This window comes from Sycon ciliatum, chromosome 3 (assembly GCF_964019385.1).
Source record: "Sycon ciliatum chromosome 3, ocSycCili1.1, whole genome shotgun sequence".
NCBI classification, from domain to species: domain Eukaryota; kingdom Metazoa; phylum Porifera; class Calcarea; order Leucosolenida; family Sycettidae; genus Sycon; species Sycon ciliatum.
Genome location: NC_088645.1, coordinates 27,747,367 through 27,770,984, shown reverse-complemented (window position 1 = coordinate 27,770,984; position 23,618 = coordinate 27,747,367). Strand labels below are relative to the sequence as shown.

Below are 23,618 nucleotides of genomic sequence, written 5' to 3'. Positions count from 1 at the left end.
CTAACCTCTTAGCTGCCCCTTCCACCTTTGTCCTACCATGTGGAAGTGCGATGTAAGCCTAACCTCTTTAGCTGCCCCTTCTACATTTGTCCTACCATGTTGAAGCGCGGTGTAAGCCTAACCTCTTAGCTGCCCCTTCCACATTTGTCCTACCATGTGGAAGTGCGGTGTAAGCCTTACCTCTTTAGCTGCCCCTTCTACATTTGTCCTACCATGTGGAAGTGCGGTGTAAGCCTAATCATTTCACCCACTGTGAGTCCCGATCTAGCCCAAACCTGGTGTTCAATGTCTGTGTGTGCAGTGGGATGTTAATTATTATTAACTATTTCCGACATTTGTCTAGCCCGTTCGTTTGCATTTTTTCAGCGTTGTTTACAGTAATATTTTTGTTTGGTCGTCATGTTTGACGGAGAAGGTAATTTGGATGCACGATCCGCCAACTCAGGTAGTAGCCCCATGGAGCAGTTGCTCGAGCTCATGAAGCAGCAGATGCTAGCTTCGGAGCAGAGGGAGAAACAAATGCACAGCCTTGTTGCAGAGTTCCCTGGCAGATCAGTCTCCTCCAAGTCATTCTCCGAACACTACTACTAGTACTAACGTTAGTACTGCTAATCCATAATTATCCTTATTCACAAAGGCGTTGAACAGTTTTAAATTTTAGACTATAGAAGTAAGAAATCACAGCGAATAATGTTATTGCAGACAGATACACAGTGCGAGACGCGCAATCAGATTCGTATGGACGCCTCAAAGTAACAAATATTTAGTACAAGCTCCAGCATGAAGTTATATTTTCTAGGAAATAACTGCAGATGAGTTTCACGGAAATTACTTCTACACTGTTTAGCAGTGAATCTCACGTTTCAATCTCTAGCATGCACATATCAATGATGAATTTTCCCATGAGAAAACAACACTCTGCTGTCTAAATTTTATGGCAGAACAGCCAGGTAGGTAGCCGTATCTCCCGCCCCAACGGCTACGTATGCCTCGCTGCTCGTCATTACAGTCTCCCCTATCTCCGCATTTTCGTAGGCAATGTTTGGCGTGTCATGGCGTGTACTCTCTGGCGGTATCTCCGATCCTTTGGTGTCCAGATGGGATGCGCCACACACGCGTCGTGTTAGCAGAAATGTAATGAGGGAACCAAATAACAGGCTTGCAGCCAACGCTCCGACGAAAATCTCAATGGTGATCGGTTGTTCCGTGTTGCACATCTTATCATGCTGTTGGGCTGAGCACAATGAAAGGAAAAGAGAATAGTACATTTAAAGGTTGTGATAACTCACATACGGTACCTGAATGGAAAGCTGTTTTCAAAGTATTTCGAATTTGGACGTAAGAGACCCTGGTGGCATCTAGCCAGGGATGTATAACAAGACTTATCACATGGCACATGGTTATTGTCCGTACTCCAGCGAACCAGAACCTTTCCCGCCGCGGGCAATATTATGCGATATTGCCCGCAAACAATTTGTGTATTTGCCGGCAAATTGTTTATTTCAGTTAGCTCGTGACTGTGTGATTAGTCGACGCTGTACGATTCGCAGTATACAGCTATCTGGAGCTGGAATAAGAATAACAATTGTGCACAGTATTACATACTACGGTGTTGTCAAATACATGTACTTGCAGCACTGTATTGGACGACTTCCTGGTACACATGTAAACCATGAAGAAACTCTTTGCTGTGCAATTCTTAGTTTATCAACTGAAAATGATGATTCTACTGTGTTTTATTGTAATTATTATTGTTTTAAAAGGATTCCCCAAAGGCTTTCGCCTATCGAGTTGTGGTTGCCATGTCTATTGTTATGACGATGCCGTGCCGTCTCTTTTTTCCGTCTCCGTTGTTCAGTACTGTAATACTCTCTGACGCACTGTAGCAGACTTTTTGTTAGGGTGTAGGGGAAATATCTTCAATTTTCCTGTTTTAATAATAATACCACAGCAATATGCATTTTGGTCAACTGTGTTGGCATTTGGGCTAGTTTCAACAGCCGCCCAATGGTCTGCTCTGTGGGCCATGCGATAAATTTGTTATCACATGGTTACTGCGGGCCGTATGGAATACTATTGCCCCGAGAGGTTAGCTCGAAGTCTATATTTGAAGTAAAATCATCGCAACCATGCGATAACATTCTACTAATCTTGTAAAAGAACTTGCAGCTAAATGCGAGATAGGCACTAATTCGAGTCTTTATGAGTACCCTTATGGACACTTCAACTCGTTATAAGATAACTGAAAATCTCGAAAATAGCTCTTCTGTTGACGCAAAAGATCGCACGGATCTACGAACCCATAGATAGAATACATCGTGTCTTTCTGATTATTCTATGTGTTTTCGCATTGATCCTGCATGGTCAATACTAACTTATACAGAGGGTGTGGTACTTCAGGGGCCTGGGCAAAGCGTCGTTATAACCGACTTCACGTACTAACGATTTAGGTTGTAACCGGACCTGTAAACAGTTGTATGTTTTGCCAGGTGAACTCAGAACTTTATTTACTAACGGTGTTTACGTACTAACCGAATTCATTATAACCAGGGAGCACCTGTAGCTTCTTTTCCAGCGACGCACGAACGTTTTAACGTGTTCACTTGCGTCAGTTAAGTCGGAGCATAATTTCTAAGACTTGAAGGAAAACATGTGCTGTCTGGATCTCGGTAACTTTAGAGAGATTTACAAGAAGGAGAAATCTTGAGAACTTCGAAGGTCGAAGCACCACTATAGCCCTGTCATCTTTCCACCAAATGTTTAACCTATAACACACAGACAGACCAGGTCTGTAGTTGTATACTTTATTTATAGTGGAAATCAAAACAAGCGTATGCCTACTAACAATGCACCTACTGCCTAAACCACGCACTACGATTGTTTCCACGTCAGTTTCAGCCAGGAGGTAACCATCAGATATAACGTAGGGTACCAGGGTGGGCAATAGTGGACACAGATTGGCCAACGACATTCTAGATAGCCCAGCAGTGATCCGCGTTCTTGTCACTTGTTACCACAGCCACAGACCACGTGACGCGCTGCAGGAGAAGAATCCCGTCCCGAACCATTCCGATAATAGAGAAGTTTATAGAGATCCACTGTCCCGATGGCGTTTGACTTTCTCACGGAGTCGCTGGAATGCACGTGCGAATGTCACTAGTGTATTGCCACAATTTGCCAGCGTGTTTCTTGCCAAACTCGTTCACGCTCACAAGTCCATCTGAATGCGTCGTTACTCGTTAGCCATATCCTTGTATCCTTTGAATAAGTTCATAATTGATTGTGGGTAGCAGTATAGGGCTGGAAAACACGTTCTCTAGCGGGACTCGAACTAGATACCTCTCGTACCTCCGTCATGTACCCCTTCAGTCAACCCCCTCCCCTGTGCTTGCTTGGTTGGAACTAAAAAACCAGGGTGTCAGGGTGCCAGGGTGCCAGGGTGCCAGGGTGCCAGGGTGCCAGGGTGTCAGGGTGTCAGGGTGCCAGGGTGTCAGGGTGTCAGGGTGTCAGGGTGTCAGGGTGTCAGGGTGTCAGGGTGTCAGGGTGCCAGGGTGCCAGGGTGTCAGGGTGTCAGGGTGTCAGGGTGCCAGGGTGTCAGGGTGTCAGGGTGCCAGGGTGTCAGGGTGTCAGGGTGTCAGGGTGCCAGGGTGTCAGGGTGTCAGGGTGGCAGGGTGTCAGGGTGTCAGGGTGTCAGGGTGTCAGGGTGTCAGGGTGTCAGGGTGCCAGGGTGTCAGGGTGTCAGGGTGTCAGGGTGTCAGGGTGTCAGGGTGCCAGGGTGTCAGGGTGTCAGGGTGTCAGGGTGTCAGGGTGTCAGGGTGGGGTATAATATTTTTAAAATAAACCCGATTTGCGCGTTGCAATTCTTTTAAAACCTATTTGGGGCACTTTCCATCTTTCCTTTCCATTCCTTTAATAAGATGTTCCCAGATTTGGTTACCAGATTGAAGAATCTTTTGGAGATTCTGTTCGCTTACCGAAGCACCCGACAGTCCCGTTTACACACGTGCACATAAAGCCGGGTGTGAGGTTTGTGCAATAAAGGGCACACGGCTTCTCTTCCATGGAGCATTCATCAATATCTGCAAGAAATATAATCAGACTCGCACTAGTAACGTCGGTTGGTGTATAGGTACCAACTGAAGTGGACGAACAGATAGGCGCGTTATCATTATCGCATTCAACAAGCAATGAGGTAACAGAAAGTTGGGCATGCAAGCAAATCAGGAAAATCAAATCGTTCCTTTCGAATGCTATTATTGCTGTCTGTTGTTGAACGCAATCCTCAGCACGGGCGCAGGAAAAACACCAAGGACCTCCTAAAACTTAAAGCAAAGAACAACACCTTGCGCTCATACCAAATTGTGCCTACCGGTGGCTACTTCCCCTACCTCGCCTTTTTTTTATCAGGATGGGTCCAACACGTAATAAATAATAAAAACCACCAACAAAGAGTCATCTTCAAAAGCAGACAGATCGTTGCATGGCTGATCTTCGTACAAACTTGGGAACTGAGTTCACGCAGAAAAGTCAGACCCGCGACTATATAACCCACGGCACTTCAACATCCATTTTCTGCACATATCTTTGGAAAATGTAATGATAGTCCGCCTCCTCGAGAGTTCAACAGAAAAACCTGATCATAATTGGGTGTTTAGGAAGAGATGATTTGCTATTTTCCGTGAAAGCCGGGGTGATTTCCACTATACAGTTTTTTATTATTATTTTTTTTACTAGCAAACACAGCCCTACTAATAATCAGGGGAAGAGGGCAACTGAAGTGACACTGGACAACAAGACAAAGGTTGCCCGGGATACTGGCGAGTCAGTGTTAAATAACTCTTCCGATGAAGTACAGTACGACCAATGTTTTTGAGAATGCTCACCGTGGCATGTAGGCAGCTCAGTCCACTTTCCACTGGCCATGCATGTAACTGCTGTTGGCCCCAGTAAGCTGTCGTATCCACGGCGACACTCCACAGTGGCAGTTTGACCAATGGCACGCCTCTCTATATAGCCCACTGTTGACTGGTTCACAGCTGCACAATGTGTCACTGGTTGGGTAAGAAAACAGGAAGGTTGATATGGAGGGCAAGCAAAGAGTGGTGTTGAACAAGCACAGAATATCCATACAACCTGTACACACACCTTGTACACACTCTCTCTAACGGTCTCTAGGCTACACTGCAATTGATATACATTAGATCAAATTTTCGGGCAAGGCCCATCATCAGGAATAAGTCTACTGTAGACAGAATAGGGGTTTATATATATGTGACAAGTACTAGTGGCCAAAGTGTGATGGTATAGCGTAAAATGTTGCAATACCACAGGAAGCGAGATGATAATTCTGTGTGATACGTATGAAGTGAAAATATAGTGCAGTGATAGTGCAGGATTACTAGCGTGAGTACAAAGCAGAAAAATACGCACTTCTAGCAACACTCACACACATACATACACACACACACACAGTGCACAAATTCTTCCACAAGTTATGGTAATGACAGACATATTTACACATCACCCAAAAGTCGCCAACCATTGTCACTGTTGCTGCCATAAAACAACTTCCTAATAGGCCTTTCACACGACGGGACAAAGTCACGTCTGTTCGGGCTCGCGGGCGGATCACCAAGGCGATCATCAAATGACGGGAAATCTGAATCCGTAGACCCGACGGTCTGCCCGCGACATCCTGACCCCCTGGCTGTGCGTTTTCGTTTTCGATTTCGTGTTTCCTGTACTGGTTTGGCTTGTGTTCGCGATCGCGTCTTCTCACTGAGCGTTTCCTGAACAGCAGCACAGGTCCGACTTTCTGAACAATGGCCACCCGGACATTCAGCCCAGAATCCGAAAGGATGCTTATCGAAATCTACTGCTCCCTACTTGAATCGACTGATAAAATGATGATGACGCGAGCAGCGAAAGAAGACAAAGCAACAAAACGGCTGAACGGCCAAAAGGATTTGGGAAATCGAACGAGGCACTCCAAACCCTGTAGATTGTGAGCCGATTGCCCTGTCCGGACCCAGTTGCCCAAGGCCACGGAAAACGAACAGCAAAAATAGAGCAAAGCTACGCAGCTTTGTCAAATCCTTGGTCCCAGAAATCCAGTCAAGAACGCCAAAGCAACAAAGTCGTCTTTTCAGTCTTGTTCTACTCCAACATCAGGCAAAGAGAGTTTGAATTTTTCCCGGGAGGCATGAAAATAAAAAAATATTTTGATTTATTTCCATCAAAACACGTGCCTCCATTACAATTACCTAGGCAACAGTCAAATCGTGACCGACTCGCGTGCGCCGTGTCGGCAGAGCTAGTCGTCGTGTGAAGTGTCTTGCTGTGAATCGTAGAACCATGGTATCGTGAAATCGTGAGCACGAACCGTCGTGTGACAAGGCTATTAGGTGGTTCCCGACGGTAAGCGCCGTTTTAGATTTCCGATTTATTTTTGAAAAATAATGCTTTTCGGAGTGGAAAAATGGGACGCGCTCAAGCGAGTGAGTAGTTTGGCCACTGAACTCACAGCGGGTGCTAGCTCGAGTCGAGACAAGATCTGAGGAAGAAGCTCAGCCACTAGTGCACTGGCGGATTTGTTTTGACATCGGCGGTTTTTGGATAGCTTGGTTTTCTTGCCGACGTGTCGTGGAGATGAAGACGTGGGAGAGTGATCCGTCACCCACGACGCGGCCTCGCAGTCTGCGTAATGAACGATTCAAGACGCCGAGGAGGGGACGTTTCACAAGGTCAATTGATCGATCGAGTTCCTGAAAAACAGAAAAGGCGATCTCCAACACCAACGCCACTGGATTCGACTCCCGCGAAGAGGCCGTTCAGTGCCCCTCTTCAACGTCATTCCGTGTCAGCAGAGTGACATGGAGAATTTTATAGATAACCATTGTCGTGTAACTGCTCAACACCCTGGCCCTGTGCTTTCACAAACAACACCAAAGCTGCTTTGGGTAAGTGTGTTTTTCAATCTCATAAGATTTATTCATGATATTTGCGAGTCATTGCCACCCTAGGGCTATGGAAATGTATGAGCACACTGTACGCGCCGCGCACGGGCGTGCGTGGGTGTGTTTGCATAGGCCTGCATGTTTGTGCATGTGTGCAACATACGCATGTATGAGCATGCACATGCATATGAGTTCATGTGGACGTGTCCTCGCATACATACTATACACACGTGCATGACTACTCCCAGGGCATGTTAGTGTGACATGTGTATGGGGGCATCTCCACTCATGCACATGCGTGTACACATGCATTTGGGCGGGTGCGTACACGTGCGTGAATGTATGTGTGCAAGGTGCGTGTGTGTGTGTGTGTGCTATTTCATGTGAGAGCATGTGTGCGTGTGCGTGTGTGTGCGTGCGCGTGGGCGCGCGTGTGTGTATGTGTGTGTGCGTGTGTAAATGTGTGGGGGCGTGTGTGTGTGTATGTGTGTGTGTGTTTGTGTGTGTGTGTATGTGTGTGTGTGCGTGTTTGTGTGTGCACGTGTGGGTGTGTCAATGGTGTGCATTTTTGTGCCGGGTTAACACTCTGATCCCTAAACCGCATTACCGGAGCTCCCAAGCTACAGCCTCACATCGATTTATAGTTCATCGTTGGGAATGAGTTCGCTGCTCACGATGCTGTTGCGGATGTTGCGGCCCTAGCTGAAATTGTGGACGCTAACCCTGATTCTAGTATCCTGTAACAGTCTCAGAAACACTCTGTCACATTTTGCATCAGCATGTTCGGGGTGGAGTTTGCAGAACATCAGCAAAAGCGACTGGCCACTCTTCAACCGTTGGCCTAAGCAACATGCTTCTGCAAATCAGTTGCAGTGCGGGCAGCTGATAGTGGGATGGTGATGATGCACTTCGTCTGGGCCCTCAAACAAAGTGGCGAGCCAGCCATTTCCAGACTGATGAAGGAGCAAGTCGAAGATAAGAAGCGGCTGACAGCCTCAAGGAAGATTACATTAGCGGTGGCTGAACACCTAGCCAAGAACCAGCTTCAACCCAACTGTAAGCAACGCCCTGTGGCAGAGTGCTTGACTTGCTTCACTTCAGTGCTTCACTTGTTTGTGCGCGCCATAAAATGCCATCATATTTGCCAGTGTGGGGACACGTTCTAGCTCGCATAGTTGAGGAACAATATGACTAATGCTGTCTGTTTCGTTCCAACATGTCAGCTTTCATTGTAGTTTGATCACCAGTTCATCAGTTGATCAAAGCTACGGTGATTTTTTCTCCACAATAAGTTACGGTCAATTGAATGCCATAATTATGAAATTGATGGGTAGTCTTCCCCCTTAATAGTAACTAGGAAAATGAAATCTCACCAAAGCATCCCGCCGTTCCATTGAAGCAATTGCATACATATCCAGGTTGAGCGTTAGTACATTTCTCAGAGCAGTTATGATCTCCAGTTATGCATTCATCAATGTCTGTGCAAATGATATAATAGAAAGACATGTGACACACCGTTTCCAGCGCGATAAACACCTCGCCAAATCCAGACGTCAGCGCAAGTCTGCGTCACGTATGGAGGTAGAGAACAAACGCTGCGAACCATCGGTTTCAAGATACCAAGTTATCCGAGCCGCACTGGAACTGATCGTCAGGTCATTGAATATACACATCATGACCCATCACTATCAAGCTTACAATTGCCAGTGTTTGACAAAATCTGGTAACTTTTAAACCGTTCGTATGCTAGTTCGGCTTTAATTAATTAAATTAAAGAAAAAGCACGTACCAGGGCAAGCGGGGAGCGTACTCCAGATACCTGCAGCCATACACTGCACGTTGTTTGGGCCAGTTATACCGCTGTAGGGCTCACGACATTTTGTAACAGCAGAGGCTCCAATTGGTGTTCTAGGCAGGTAGGTGATCGTGGAGTGGTTCACAGAGGCGCAGTGCGTCACTGTATGCAAAGTTTGAAAGCGGAAAACACAAGAATCCCTCTTGTACAAAAAAGAAAAAAACAGATAACTACTGACCGGTTCGGTCGAGTACAGCTCAAGTGCAAGCAAAGAATACTTTCTACTCTTATATGTTTGGCACGGGGTGCCTAATTCTCTGAGCACTAGAAAAGCCACAGGCTCTGCCGGAGATTCTACGCAATTAATTATGTTGCTCAGCTGGGTTTCGAGGTGTTTTGCTATCATGACGCCAGCCCCGGGTGACCCGCAATTTTCGTAGTTACTATTATTTGGGAAAATGACTAGAGAACCTCAGTTCACTTAATATACCACCCAGCACATTGTCATTCTCTCGGTTTTTTCAAGATCCATGTAACCCCTTCTACATGATACGACCTAGCTCGTTATCGACCTATCCTTTACGTCTCTCGTGCTCTTCACTGGCACATCAGTGTCGTCCTTTTCCGCCACAGAGTTGTTGGTGCTGATGCTGTTGCCAATCTTACGTTTTCCCGCCTACCACCTACTTATTTGTATTGTCTTAGTTCGCTACCACACACTCTGCTGACATTGACCGGTTTTTCTATAGAGTCTTGAGGTCTAGCAATTTGTGACATTGCTCAAAGTTTTCTGTATCGTGATAACGCCGATACAACACCGCTGATAAGAAAAGGTTTAAATGTTTTTAAAAGGAATAAGATAAATGTAAACGCGATCATTCACAGACACAGAGCAACGCGACAACATATTTTAGCCCTTTCAATATTTCAATAATATCTACCATCAGAAAAGGCTTACCACAATGAAAGCAAACAAGGGGACTGAGTTGTGAAAAAAATGTCATTAAATTTAACAACACAGCAGTGATGGAAGATTCAATCACATATTGTCAGAAGGTGTAAAGGTAGGGAGTCTGAAAAGTTGACACTACAATGTCTTGCTAACTTTTTAACTCTCTACGTTTTCACCCTGACACCTTGGTTTAATATATATGTGAGGGAATATCAACTCAGTTCTGTGCTTTTTCTTTGAATTTCTCCAATTTTCTGAATGTAAATCGGGTTATCGGGTCACTTTCATTATTTCAGAAATCTGTAGAGGTTGGAAGGACTGGTGGGGGGGGGGTCCGCATCCGCCGCATACAACATTAATGAAGTGTATACAGTACAGGCTCTTCCGTCACGAAGAACTCGAGGAGGCAACAGTAACCTGCTTATCGTCCCTGCAGCTGCTTCTGCACATTCTACCAAATTGGTAGCACATGCTGGCGCAGTTTTCCGGAGTTCCCTCCATGTGGATATCCGACGCGTCACCAAACTGGCCGCCTTCAAGTCAAGCCCTTTGCAACACATTCTTGCCTGCTTTTAGCTTTACGCCCATGTTTCTGTAGCTGTGCTGGAACTGCTCTATTTCGCCGCCACTATTTTACCATTAGTCATGTCTCCCCCTCCTCCACCCTACACAGGGGATCCACTGTTATTAGGCATCTGCCTGTTTTGGTTTCTCCACTATGAATAAAAGAATACTACTACTACAGGGAAGAGATGGAATAAGAAAAACAGGGAGCCGGAAGAGGAAGAGTACACGAAGGCGTTCAGACTAACATGTGTATCATACATACCAACACACGTCGGGAGAACTGTCCAAAATCCGTTTGCCAAACACGTGACCTGCTGCACTCCATTGGTTAGATTGTATGGAGGAATGCACTGCACATTCACAATGCTACCTCTCTTGCTAGGTGTTGATGACGTCACATTCACATTCAGGTTGAGAGTGTGTAGTGCGCTACAGCGTGGTGCTGCAGAATTAGAAGGATAGTGAAAAAAGTGGAAGCAGAGTTTTCACATTATCGTTATAACAACCATATCCCATTCCGCTTGGCAGCCTACACTAGTACATGACACGTGCTTTTTATTATTATTTTCTTTTCTTTGTTTTACTTCACAAAATCCAAACGGGGGCTTCATTTTCAGCTGAGGATGCACTCAGTGTGCTGACAGTGCTCAACACCGCGGAAGCAGAGCGTAATACCGAGCATCCAGTGCAATTAAGGCATTTTTGACGCTACTTAAAAAGTGTGATTGCCTTTGTTGTTCAATACTTCATTTTCAAAAATAGTTCTCTTATTTGCAGTGCGGTTGACGTAATGAAGTTGGGTGCTGCTACCCTCCCCTATAGCCCGTCAAAGAACTTTCGTCCTCGTTATTCTAGTGAGAAATTCTGGAGTATGCGTACCTTGAATAGTGACAGAAACAATCGTAGATACTGGCTGGGAGGAATTTAAGCACCTTTGAATCACATCGTGAGGTCGTGCAGGAATTGAGCCCGCTGCAACGCAGTCGAAGTGTGTAGTATACCAGGTCTTACAGGTTACGTTGAAGGCAACACCGGACGTATCACGCTCTGTTATTACGAACTGTGGGTCGTTCAGCTTGAAGCTGAATGTCGAATGTACGATATTCGCCGATGTCATTGTCCAAATCAGCTCAGAATCCGGAGATAGTGTTGTGTTCCAAGATAATTTGAAAGGGAAATTGCCACTTGACATGCATGATATGGTGTGATTGCCATCCATGTAAACTAGTGGCAGTGACGTAGGGAATGAAGACCGAATCTGTCGAGCTACAAAAGGGGGCAAGAGAACAGCAATGGTGTTATTCTTTCATTCCATGATTTAGTGACGCCAATAAGGACGATTGATAAGTGTGATAGAACTGATACTAGCGAGAAACAGCTAGCTGGAAATTACCCGGGAAGGCAAGAAGCAATGTATCATGCAAAACAAGCGGGATGATCGAGTTAACCCTTTATGGGTCTCACATAAGCGTAAGGGTCGTATGTGACCCTTACAGTAAAATCGCATTTTCTGTGAGTTTTGTTGCTAGGAGACAACTAAAATGGTGCTCCACTCGTAGCTGAGGTCCCAGGCTTTCCAACGGTGTAAAAAACAACCATACTTACCATACAAATTTTTGCAGTATCGATCGACTGAAGTCTGGTGAAATTGGAAAAGACGACCATCCGCCATGCGCGCATTTCGAGAATGGGAGTGCATCTCTTGAAGCCGTGTCAGAAAAGCTTCCTGAGGACACTGACGGCACCAGTCTAGGCTGGATGTCCCTGGAGGATTTCCAGTGTAATGTCGTGAGAAAGAGAGCTCCGTTGAGTCCTCCTAGCTCAAATACATCGTCCCCGAATGAAGAAATCAAATTTACCAACCAGCGAGGAAGCACAGCAACAGCAACTCTTACAAGGACTTGTCAGGTGCGATCAGCTGATTCGCCTGGCCGTGAGAATCACGGCACGCGTGACATCGCGCCTGAGTAGTCATCTGAGCGAGAGTGAATCTGACGCGAGCGGCGCTGAGGTGAACGAACCAAAATTGTGATATTGTGGAACTGTTGCTGCTGGTGCATCGCCGATGACGAGGTATTGGAGTTCAAGGACGGAATTAGGAGCATATATTCTTCACCAAGACGTAGCGCTTACCTGATTGTTTATCAAAGGACTTCAGCTCCTTCACGAACTTGGTATGCACTTCGTGCTGTGATTTTTGTGCTTTTTTGTTCGCAATAGTATTTTCTCTCAACTTGCAGGGCTACCACGGGTCATATCCTTGCCTGGACATAGTCATATTTGTGTTTTCTGGAAGCGTCCAGGCATACAGATTTTGAAAATATATAGTTTACCCATACCTACAACTCACGGAACTTGAGTTATGGCTCGTTGTTTGTACGCGTGTTTGCGTGACCACCCCTCACATACATTGAGTAAGACCCACAAAGGGTTAATACACATAAGAGATATCAGAAACCAGTGGGGGGGGGGGGGGGTGCACCGAGCAGGAACAGGTACTGCTCAAAGGAAGACTAGATGCATTGTTTTGGAAAGCATTTCTACGATGCTGGGTTGTGATGTCGATGGGGAGTGAGTTGTAGAGGGTGAATGCACAGTTGATGCGCTATGCACGGTATCATTAAAAAGCTAGACTCGATGGACAACATGAGTAACATCTCAAACTTAACCTTACCCACAACATTGAGCTGGTACAACTGTGGTGAGTAGCGGGCGTCGGTTCGGCAATGGTACACTCCAGTGTATGATGCGTTGAGTGAAGGGTGTGCTGTGGTGTTCAAAGGGGCCCTGCCAAAACCAGTGAACGAACCGGTCACACCCAGCACCAGGCTACCATCAGTCTTCTCTAGTCGAATGAACGGTGCTGATCCACTGGTCACAATACACACCGGCATGTAGCTGAGAACGTCAGCGGTAGACTGCCCATCGCCAAATGTCATTATGAATGGCGTTCCTTGTCCTGTACCAGCAGCAACGAGAACGGGATATTGACCTGCAAGGACGTATACAAGATTGCAGTGGAGCGATGCCAGCTCAATTCTAGTTTTAAACGGCATAAGTTGATCCACATTCTTCGAGAAAGTATCCATTGTATCCTCAAATACAGTTGTGTTGGTTTCCGATTCGACATTCCCTGAGTGGCGCGGTGGGAGAGAAGGGTAGGGGGTGGGCATATTTCTACCTGCAATTGCTTGAAGACATCAAACAGTCTCGTGACTCCGCTGGCCTGGTCACGGACAATGTAGCTTAGAATGCGCGCGCAGTCAGGAATGCATTTGTCGCCAGCATCTTTCCCACAAGGATTAAACAATAGTACGAAATAGTGGTTGCGAAGAGCATCACTGAAGTCATGCTCTTCGGGCACATTCTGCCTCATCCTTATTAAAGCTCAAGTGATCAGTAGTGAATTCCCCGAACCACTGTGTATTGAACAGGGGGGGGGGGGGGGGTGCTATCTTGCCGATTTGCCAAGGTGAAGGTTCGATGGACTTCTCGTGTGCCCTTTCCTATCAAGCAACACAAGCCAGCCATGGAGCAAAGGAGGCACCACAAACAGTTCATTTCTCAGACTCTAACGCTAGAGTGCCCTTACTATGAAAGTAGCGGACAATGCGTAATGCAGCAGCACTAGAGCAGTGTACCGAGAGAGCTCAACAAGACGAATGTCGAGGAGCATATGGTGTACTAGCTGTGCTAGTACTTGTTAGCAACAATCCGAACTAGCGCACACACTGCACTGCATTGCTTTGTACTGCATTCAAGACTGACGTCATGCGCTTTGTTTTGCTGCGTAATCACAAATGGCACCAGCCCATTTTTGCGGAAAAGAAAAACAAATCTTGCTTGCCCTGTTGTGCTGTTCCAGACAACGGATCGTGCTTCAGCAGTGTTTCTTTTTGGTTGTGCTGTTCCAGACAACGGATCGTGCTTCAGCAGTGTTTCTTTTCCTTTCGTAGCTTTGCTGCCAGCCCGAGTGTCACCTCGACACTGTATTTCTTCAGCATGTCTGACCTTACTGTCGACACTGTCAAGGCAATGCCTTGCCAAGCCCTCCGCGGCGAGCCTTCTCAGCGCGGCTTGAATCCGAAAGGAAACTTAGTAAAAGTATTTTACAGGACCGTTTGCTGGCACAACTAGCCCTTGGTAGTGAGGTCTGCTCCGGCCAGGAGAACCAGCAACATGACAGTGCGGACACGGCTCGCGAGCCCAGAAGCCCGACGTGCACCAATGCCTCCTCCGCCAGCTCAGGTGACGCGGGCTCAACGGATCTCTGCGCTCCCGTACGGGACGAGGTGTAGTCGGCTTTGTCGGCCGCCATTTTATTATTATCGGAGAGCATTGTGCCGCTCCTCACCCAAGGCCAAGGCAATGCGGCAGCTGCCGCCACTACGCCAGGCCAAGCTCCTGTAACCCACCCGATCAGCCACCTGCACCAGCTGTGCCCAAGGCTGTGCAAGAACGTATCTTGCGAGGGGAGTTCGTAGATTTTCAAGTTTGTTGCCTGAAATTCTTGCACACTTCCGGCCCAACATTCCGGCCGGTGCACAGCCCGAATAACGATAGCCAGCTAAATATCGTTGAGTCGGATGACGCGAAGCAGGTGCGTCGCAAGGTTCACGATAATTACACATGTAGCTACCTGGCTCGAGGCATGGACCACATACATGTCTGTTATCACGGCTGCTGCCCTACACCGCACTGCTGAACTGATTGCGTACCAGCAGTTGATCCTGACTGCTAACTGCCAGTTCTCCCCAAGCGCGTGGCTAGAGTACGACCGCCAGCTGCGGATGCTCGTGGCCCAGTAACCAGGCACGAAGAGGTTGGACACCATCGACGTGAACCTATGGCAGATAGCTGTCACAGGCCATGCACACCCAAAATGCGCTCAATGTAAGACTGTCCATCCAGGGGCGGTTTGTGTCCTTTTCGTCCCGAAGCCAGCACATTTACCTCCAGTGGTCGCAACCATACCAGCGACGGCCAAGAAATCTGCCGCAACTTCAATAGAGGTCGCTGTTCTTCGTCGTCGTGCCGCTTCTCCCACACCTGCAGCCAGTGTGGCAAGGACCACCCATGCATCATGTGCAACCAGCAGCAGCGCGGAGCCAATCGGCCACCCCGCCGCTCCTAGCAGAATGGCTACTGAATCGCTTGACTCGGTACGTAGCTTCTTTCCTATACACTCTGCAGACACCACACTGCTAGCTGACCACTTTGCCCGCCTGTTACGTAACCACTCAGATCAATCATGTGTTGCGTATGTTCTCCATGGCCTGCGCCGTGGCTTTACTCTTGGATCTGCCGGCCAACACGACATTTCGGTTTTCTCTAATAATCTACCATTGGCTTTCACTCACTCGGCATTTATATCCGAGCAATTAGCTGCTTCCTGCGCCCGCAGCGAGACCACAGGCCCATTTTCGTCACCTCCATTTCAGTTCATGCGCCGCTCTGGTATCGGTGCCATCCCCAAAAAGAACGGCAAGCCGCGAATGATCCACCATCTGTCTAGTCCGGAGGGCACCGGCGCGAACGACAGCATTCCTGCCGAGCCGCTCTCTCTGCACTACGCGAGCATTGACAACGCGATCAACATCATCATGCTATGCCCACAGCCTGTGTATTTGTCCAAGCTTGATGTACGCAGTGCATTTCGGCAGATCCCAGTCCGCCGTCAGGACTTCGCTGGGAAGGCTCCTACTACTACGAGCGCTTTCTGCCTTTCGGCCTCCGCTCCAGCCCAGCCGTCTCTGACTCAGTAGCCACAGCAGTCAACTGGATCATGCAGCACGAGTTTGCTATAGATCACCGGCTTCACTACCTCGATGACTTTCTCGATATCTCCACTGGTTTGGCTGCAGCCAACCAGCAACTCACCATCCCCCTCCGGGCGTTCACGTATCTCGGCACTCCTCTTTGCTCCATCCCAGCTCGAAGGGCCATCACCATCATTGACCTTCCTTGGTATTGTCCTAGACTGCGAGCGCCACGAAGCTCGGCTACCAGAGGACAAGCTGTCCGAGATCCGTGCGCCCCTCATGGCTACTATCAGCGAGCGCAGCATCGGCCAGCGTCAACTCGAGTCCCTCCTGGGGAAGCTCACTTTTGCTGCCCGAGTCATCGTTCCTGGACACACATTCATGCATGAACTATGATCAGCGTGCCCTGAACTGTATCTGTGTATGCGAGTGCGGTGCATAAAGCCCACCTTAAGAATGGGTTTGCCGGCCCCTTAGTAGATGCGTGGCTTCTGAAGAGGGTGTTGAAGGGCATCCAGCGATGCCATGGTACGGCTTCACTCACCCCTCGCCTTCCTATAACTATGCCAATCCTACGACACCTGACGGATGCACGCCGGAAAAGTAATATCCTGAATGGCCATGACAAGCTGCTCTACCAAGCCGCCATGCTGCTTCTTTGGATTTCTTCGGTGCGCTGAATTCACTAATGGCATCACACGGGGCTGTACTAGCTCCCCTGGTGACGGACGCCTGCAACTCTTCCTGCTTTCATCCAAGACGGACCCATTCGGGAAATTCGTTACTAGTGACATTGGCCCGTCTGTACCGCCGTACTGCCCGGTCCGTGCCATTGTTAGCTACCCATTTGTCACTCGTCGCGAGGGGCCGGAGCAACTCTTGTTCGTACTCTCGAACAGACAGCAGCTGACCAGGCAGTCATTCACAGTAACAGTATGGTCTCTTGTCGCTGCGGCCGGTGTACCATCCCAGTCGAACTACTCCGGGCATTCGGTCCACATTGGTGCAGCCACCACCGCTGCTATGGCTAGTGCCCCCGACTCCTTCTTCCGAGTGGCAGGTCAGTGGAAAGAGCGATGCGTGTCTATGCTACATCCAGACTACAACAAGCGCATAGCGCCAGCTATCGTCCCGGCTTGCTGCCGTGCCATGGATGCCATGATCCCGAACTCGGGTGAGTAATGAGCTACTGAACTCTAGCTGCGCAATGCTTGCTTGTGCTGACATTAATTGACCCTTGCTGTGCGTCAATAGTGCTTAGCTAACGGAGTGCTGGTTTCATGGGTCCACTCTCACAACTGGTGTTATCTAGCTATTTGCTGCGGCTCTGCCTTGCGCTATATTACATCCATTTAGCATTGCAGCTCTACGTTGAGCTAACAGCAGCTCTACTTTGAGCTAACAGCAGCTCTACTTTGAGCTAACAGCAGCTCTACTTTGAGCTAACAGCAGCTCTACTTTGAGCTAACCGCAGCTCTACTTTGAGCTAACAGCAGCTCTACTTTGAGCTAACAGCAGCTCTACTTTGAGCTAACCGCAGCTCTACTTTGAGCTAACAGCAGCTCTACTTTGAGCTAACAGCAGCTCTACTTTGAGCTAACAGCAGCTCTACCTTGAGCTAACAGCAGCTCTACTTTGAGCTAACAGCAGCTCTACTTTGAGCTAACAGCAGCTCTACTTTGAGCTAATCGCAGCTCTACTTTGAGCTAACAGCAGCTCTACTTTGAGCTAACCGCAGCTCTACTTTGAGCTAACCGCAGCTCTACTTTGAGCTAACCGCAGCTCTACTTTGAGCTAACAGCAGCTCTGCTCTGAGCTAACAGCAGCTCTGCTCTGAGCTAACAGCAGCTCTACTTTGAGCTTCAAACCAGTTGTTTCGAAACCAGCACTCCTCAATCCAAAGATGCCTCTTTGTTGACTTGTTTGTGTGAGGGATGGGGCTAATGGTGTACTAGCTGTGCTAGTACTTGTTAGCAACAATCCGAACTAGCGCACACACTGCACTGCATTGCTTTGTACTGCATTCAAGACTGACGTCATGCGCTTTGTTTTGCTGCGTAATCACAAATGGCACCAGCCCATTTTTGCGGAAAAGAAAAACAAATCTTGCTTGCCCTGTTGTGCTGTTCCAGACAACGGATCGTGCTTCAGCAGTGTTTCTTTTCCCACCATCCCTCCCTATCCAACTTATTCACACCATCATAATATTATCGTACCCACTAACCGGGTCCACTCTCACAACTGGTGTTATCTAGCTATTTGCTGCGGCTCTGCCTTGCGCTATATTACATCCATTTAGCATTGCAGCTCTACGTTGAGCTAACAGCAGCTCTACTTTGAGCTAACAGCAGCTCTACTTTGAGCTAACAGCAGCTCTACTTTGAGCTAACAGCAGCTCTACTTTGAGCTAACCGCAGCTCTACTTTGAGCTAACAGCAGCTCTACTTTGAGCTAACAGCAGCTCTACTTTGAGCTAACCGCAGCTCTACTTTGAGCTAACAGCAGCTCTACTTTGAGCTAACAGCAGCTCTACTTTGAGCTAACAGCAGCTCTACCTTGAGCTAACAGCAGCTCTACTTTGAGCTAACAGCAGCTCTACTTTGAGCTAACAGCAGCTCTACTTTGAGCTAATCGCAGCTCTACTTTGAGCTAACAGCAGCTCTACTTTGAGCTAACCGCAGCTCTACTTTGAGCTAACCGCAGCTCTACTTTGAGCTAACCGCAGCTCTACTTTGAGCTAACAGCAGCTCTGCTCTGAGCTAACAGCAGCTCTGCTCTGAGCTAACAGCAGCTCTACTTTGAGCTTCAAACCAGTTGTTTCGAAACCAGCACTCCTCAATCCAAAGATGCCTCTTTGTTGACTTGTTTGTGTGAGGGATGGGGCTAATCAATATTATAGATTCACTGGGTAACTCGACCGAACACAAAGTCACTATAGCATAACATTCTTCATCATAAAGAATTGCTCTCAATTTCAATTACCTGTTCCTACATGGACCTGCAAGAACACGAATACCGCTATGTGCCAACATGCTGTACAGAACAGAACCGAAAATATAATAGATCCAATGGCCACAGTGAACACACAAACACAGTCATTATATACACACAGAAAACATGTAACTTATGTCAGAATAATAGAATATGTGAAGCATTACAGGTCTTCATGCCGTATTTAACACACTAACTTTTCTAATGTAGTGCGATGGTTATCTCCCTCAAATCTTTACCCACATAGCACCTGCCTTAGTCATTTTGATTTTTCATTAATAACGCCAAGGGCCTCACTGTCCCCTCGACGTAATCAGAAGTCAGTAGATCTCGCCTGACCTTTCCGGTAGCCTTGGCCTGAAACGCACTGCCATGGAATGTAAGGGAGAACAAGGCTGCTCAGATATTTATCCTTGCCTCCACCCTCTGCACCTTGCAATGAATGCTCCGTATGACTTTGCCTGTCTACCCACTCCGTCATGTGTTCCTCTCTGCGTGCTTGTGCACCAATGAACTCTTCGTGTTGCCGCTGTTGACCTGCTAAATCGCTTCTCATATCTCCCATGCTAAATTATTCAGCAGTTTGTTCTTCGCTGCTACCCCCAACCACGCGTTGAAGCACCCACCACGCACCACTGATTCATCTCCCCGATGCACCTAACATCACTGTTTCACTCTCCGTATTTCTACCTATCCTTCTCTATCCTTCGCCTTGTTTTTTCTCTCTCTGTGTCTGCCTGTCTATCTTTCTCTCTGTCTCTGTCTCTCTGTCTCTCTCTGTCTCTCTCTCTGTCTCTCTCTCTGTCTCTCTCTCTGTCTCTCTGTCTCTCTCTCTCTGTCTCTCTCTCTGTCTCTCTGTCTCTCTGTCTCTCTCCCTCCTCTCTCTCTCTCTCTCTCTCTCTCTCTCTCTCTCTCTCTCTCTCTCTCTCTCTCTCTCTCTCTCTCTCTCTCTCTCTCTCTCTCTCTCTCTCTCTCTCTCTCTCTCTCTCTCTCTCTTTCTCTCTTTCTTTCTTTCTCGCCCTCTCCCTGTCTAACTTTCTCGCTGCTCTCTGCCCGTATATCAAAAATTAACAGCAACAAGAGCCCATGAAAAGAAGGGAACACGAACACTCGGTTCGGAAATTATCTCATTGTTCCTTCGGACTGGTGTGAATTGCGGACGCATGTACTTCATTGAAGAAGTACGGTTCAGGGTATGATAATTATTATGTTTTTCACAATGGGCAATCGGCCTACTCACGATACAAGGCGATCAATCTAGGGTCGAAATCCTGTAAACAGTGGAGTGGTGTGCCACCCGCAGTATGATGTACTGCATACATGTGAAGTCGTATCTGCAGCTAAGCCAGATATTAATTGTAGCAATCCCGAAAATTCGTCTGACTTCTAAGGCTGCGTTCACACGACAACGATTGACAACCAAATCGTTGAGTTTACTACTGTCGTTTACACGACAATGCCCGAAAATGAACACACTTCAAAGTGTTTTGAAACGTTTTCAAAACGTTTTGGTTTTCGTGTAAACGGTGAAAACAGTGAAAACGATTGGAAACGGAGCGCGGTCATGGAAACCATTCTGCGGGGGGACTATACCCAACCCTTGCTCCGGCCAGCACTTGCCAACTCCAACTAACTAACGTGTTATTTCCCGCGCTTGCGACAAGCCAGCAGGTGCTAACTCCAGCCTTATCGACCGTTTTCTGTTTTCGTGTGAACGGTTCAAACCGATTTGCCGTAAACGGTTTGAAAGGATTCGAGGCCAGCGCGTTCTCGTTTAGCTTCGTTTCGTCTCCGTGTAAACGCAGTCTAAAATAATGATGAATGCAAAAGGTCCACGCAGCGATGCCTGACCTACCTTAACTGAAGGGCGGGGGGGGGGGGGGAGATGCGCTCTCCATACGCACAAGCCATTCAATGCACTTCATGAAGTTCAGCCATGCCTTCTTTGATTCTGGGTGGGAATGCAATGCACAAGGTCATTTTTCATATTTTTCAAGAACCACTAAATAGCAGCGTCAGTACGCGTGGCTCGCGGATATGCAGCACATGTGTTCTAGACCGTTGTTCGTTTCCAATCTTGTCAACTCCAAAAACACGTGTTCCTACCTACACTCCTGGCACTTTGCCATGTGAGCGCATCGCTCAGGAGGTCGGATTTCAGTTGCCAGCACTGTAGCCTATGTAGGTGACTCACTAACTAGTAACTTATATTGACCCAGACAGTCCGCTTCCTGCCCTACAAATACCCAGTGACATCAAGATACAATGTAGTAGTGTGTACTAACTAGTAACTTATATTGACCCAGACAGTCCGCTTCCTGCCCTACAAATACCCAGTGACATCAAGATACAATGTAGTAGTGTATCTTTCCGGTGGTTATACGGACTGAAGAGCACGTCATGTAGAAACGTGGTGCCCTTCGCGCGAAATCTTCCCCGGCCTACTCCAGCGCAACTGGTGAGCCATGAATTCCCGTAAACATTGGGCACTGAGCGTGCAGTTGTGTGTTCTTGCACGCCTGGGACGTGGAGGGCTTATCGACTTCCCGTGTGATCCTAATGGCAGTCAGGAAGCAGTCAAGGATCAAATCAAGTTTGCGATCCAAGTTCATCATTATTTTTCGTCCGTGTCATAATTATTTTTATAGTAATGCGGGGTTCGATTGTAACTTGTCAGATAAGAGAGCTGGCTTGGGGAGGGCTTGTGTATTTGCCGCCATGTTACAGACCTTGAACGATTGGGACGATCATCTCTCTATGCGGATGACACGACCCTCTACCAGTGCCTGTCTGCCCCCTCCGAAATCGCCGACTTCACATGCAGCTCCAAGCCACCTTGGACAGCGTGCCTGAGTGGGACGCAGACTGGAGAGTAACGTGTGAGCCACCCAAGTCTCTGGCAATGACCATTGACCTCGTCTACACTTCATACATACGTGCCTATTTTCACATAAGCACCAGACTGTCCGCAGATTAAGCACCAGATATATAGACCTGCTCGTACACTAATCATGATTGGTCAAATTTTGATCCCGCGCTTCAATGTGATTGGTCAAGTGTTTTGCCTGATCCGACTAGAGACTAGAGAAGTCAGAAGCTGCTACGGGGTCTAGGTGATCCTCACAGCTCATGGCGAGTTTTCAATCTTGCACTCGTACAGTCCTACACTGTGCTGTACTATCGATCTCAAACTGGAATTTGCCAAAAATGAGTTTGGCAACGAGGGCGGCGATGGCCACAAAAAAAACGAAGTTGAATGTCACCGTAGGTATAAATCGAATACACTGTATTACCTTCAGCTTCGTGTGTATGGTTTGATATTCACCACGTATACAAACCTCGGGGTACTCAATTCGGCTTCAGGTAATATTACTTCAATTATACATGTATACATATTATGCAGTGGTGGATCCACGATCTCAAGGAATGTGTGTATGCCGGGTGCCGTGTGCGAATTGTCGCAGACCATTATCAGAATTAAAAATAATAATAATAATAATATTTTTACCGAGTCCACGACTTGGGTGAATGAAGTTGAAGACACCACTGCAGCTGTACTTATGGCTGATTAATATGGAGGTAAAGACACACCTGGCAATACGGTGGTAAACACACGCCCGCCCACACACGCTCTCTAAGCTGTGGGCGGCCGTGTGTTTGCTGCCATATTGCCAGGTGTGTCTTTACCACCATATTTATTTTTACAGAGTCCACGACTTGTTCGGTTTGCTCTACACTAGCCAAAATGAAGAATTTTATCTTACATGTTGTGCTCACTTGAAAAATGAAGCTGCAGCATGTGTAGCGGCCGTTTGCTTATGTTTGTAACCCCACCATTCCCTGAAGGAGATGGCAGCACTCGTCCCTCCTGTTCCCACGTCTGGCTTCACTGCTGTTATGCTCTTTTCTCAAAGAAACTTACAGATACAGCACTTAATGGTGAGGAGGGGGGGGGGGGGTTAGGGTCAACTATGGGCACGGGTGCGGGACGCTCACTAAGGCGCATTTGCCTACATCATGTACATGCAGCCAGTGTGCTAGGCCACACGTTCCCAGTTTTCTGTGCTGAGCAGAGCGGCTGGAAACCTGACCCATTGAAGGACTGGAACAAGGTACCATTCCCTTCTGAATCGCGGTCGTAGACCAACCTACTCTTCAAGTTTGGTAATTCAATGAAACTTACCTCTAAAATCCACTCGCAGCACACTGGCACTCCTGCTGAATGCCATCGTTGTAATTGGCATTCGCCCGATCTGATACTCCTCTTGAAATGTACTCTTACCCCCAATGCCCGCCAATTTGTGTTATAATTATAAAATCGCTTCCTTGGTTTGCGCTGTGCTCCAGTACTCCCTGCATTCATCAGCTATTTCACAGCACAGTGAGTGACACCTCAAGTGTAATTAGTGTCAAGCAGAGAGTCATGCATGCTGAATGTGCCCCTAGGCTTGTCAAACAAAGCTGGTGAACTTGAAGCCTTCACCAGTGACTGAAGGCACGAGAGAAGAATGATAATTATATTTCCTTCTACCCGTGTGTGCAGGTCCGAAAACCTTTTATGTTCTCTAATTGCGCGGAGTGACTCTAATCTTGAT

General features: G+C 47.5%; 1 protein-coding gene across 1 annotated transcript; it reads right to left on the bottom strand.

The window, feature by feature from the left end:
* Nucleotides 1–583: 583 nt before the first annotated feature.
* On the bottom strand, nt 584–23,308 carry LOC135811935 (uncharacterized). Its single transcript, XM_065325206.1, has 10 exons — nt 23,207–23,308; nt 19,015–19,065; nt 12,945–13,262; nt 11,150–11,536; nt 10,533–10,712; nt 8,746–8,913; nt 8,330–8,434; nt 4,884–5,051; nt 3,975–4,079; nt 584–1,234 (listed from the first exon to the last, which is right to left on the bottom strand). Exons 1-10 carry the CDS (start codon nt 23,265–23,267, stop codon nt 933–935), a joined length of 1,845 nt encoding a protein of 614 aa, XP_065181278.1. The 5' UTR covers nt 23,268–23,308; the 3' UTR covers nt 584–932.
* Nucleotides 23,309–23,618: the final 310 nt, after the last annotated feature.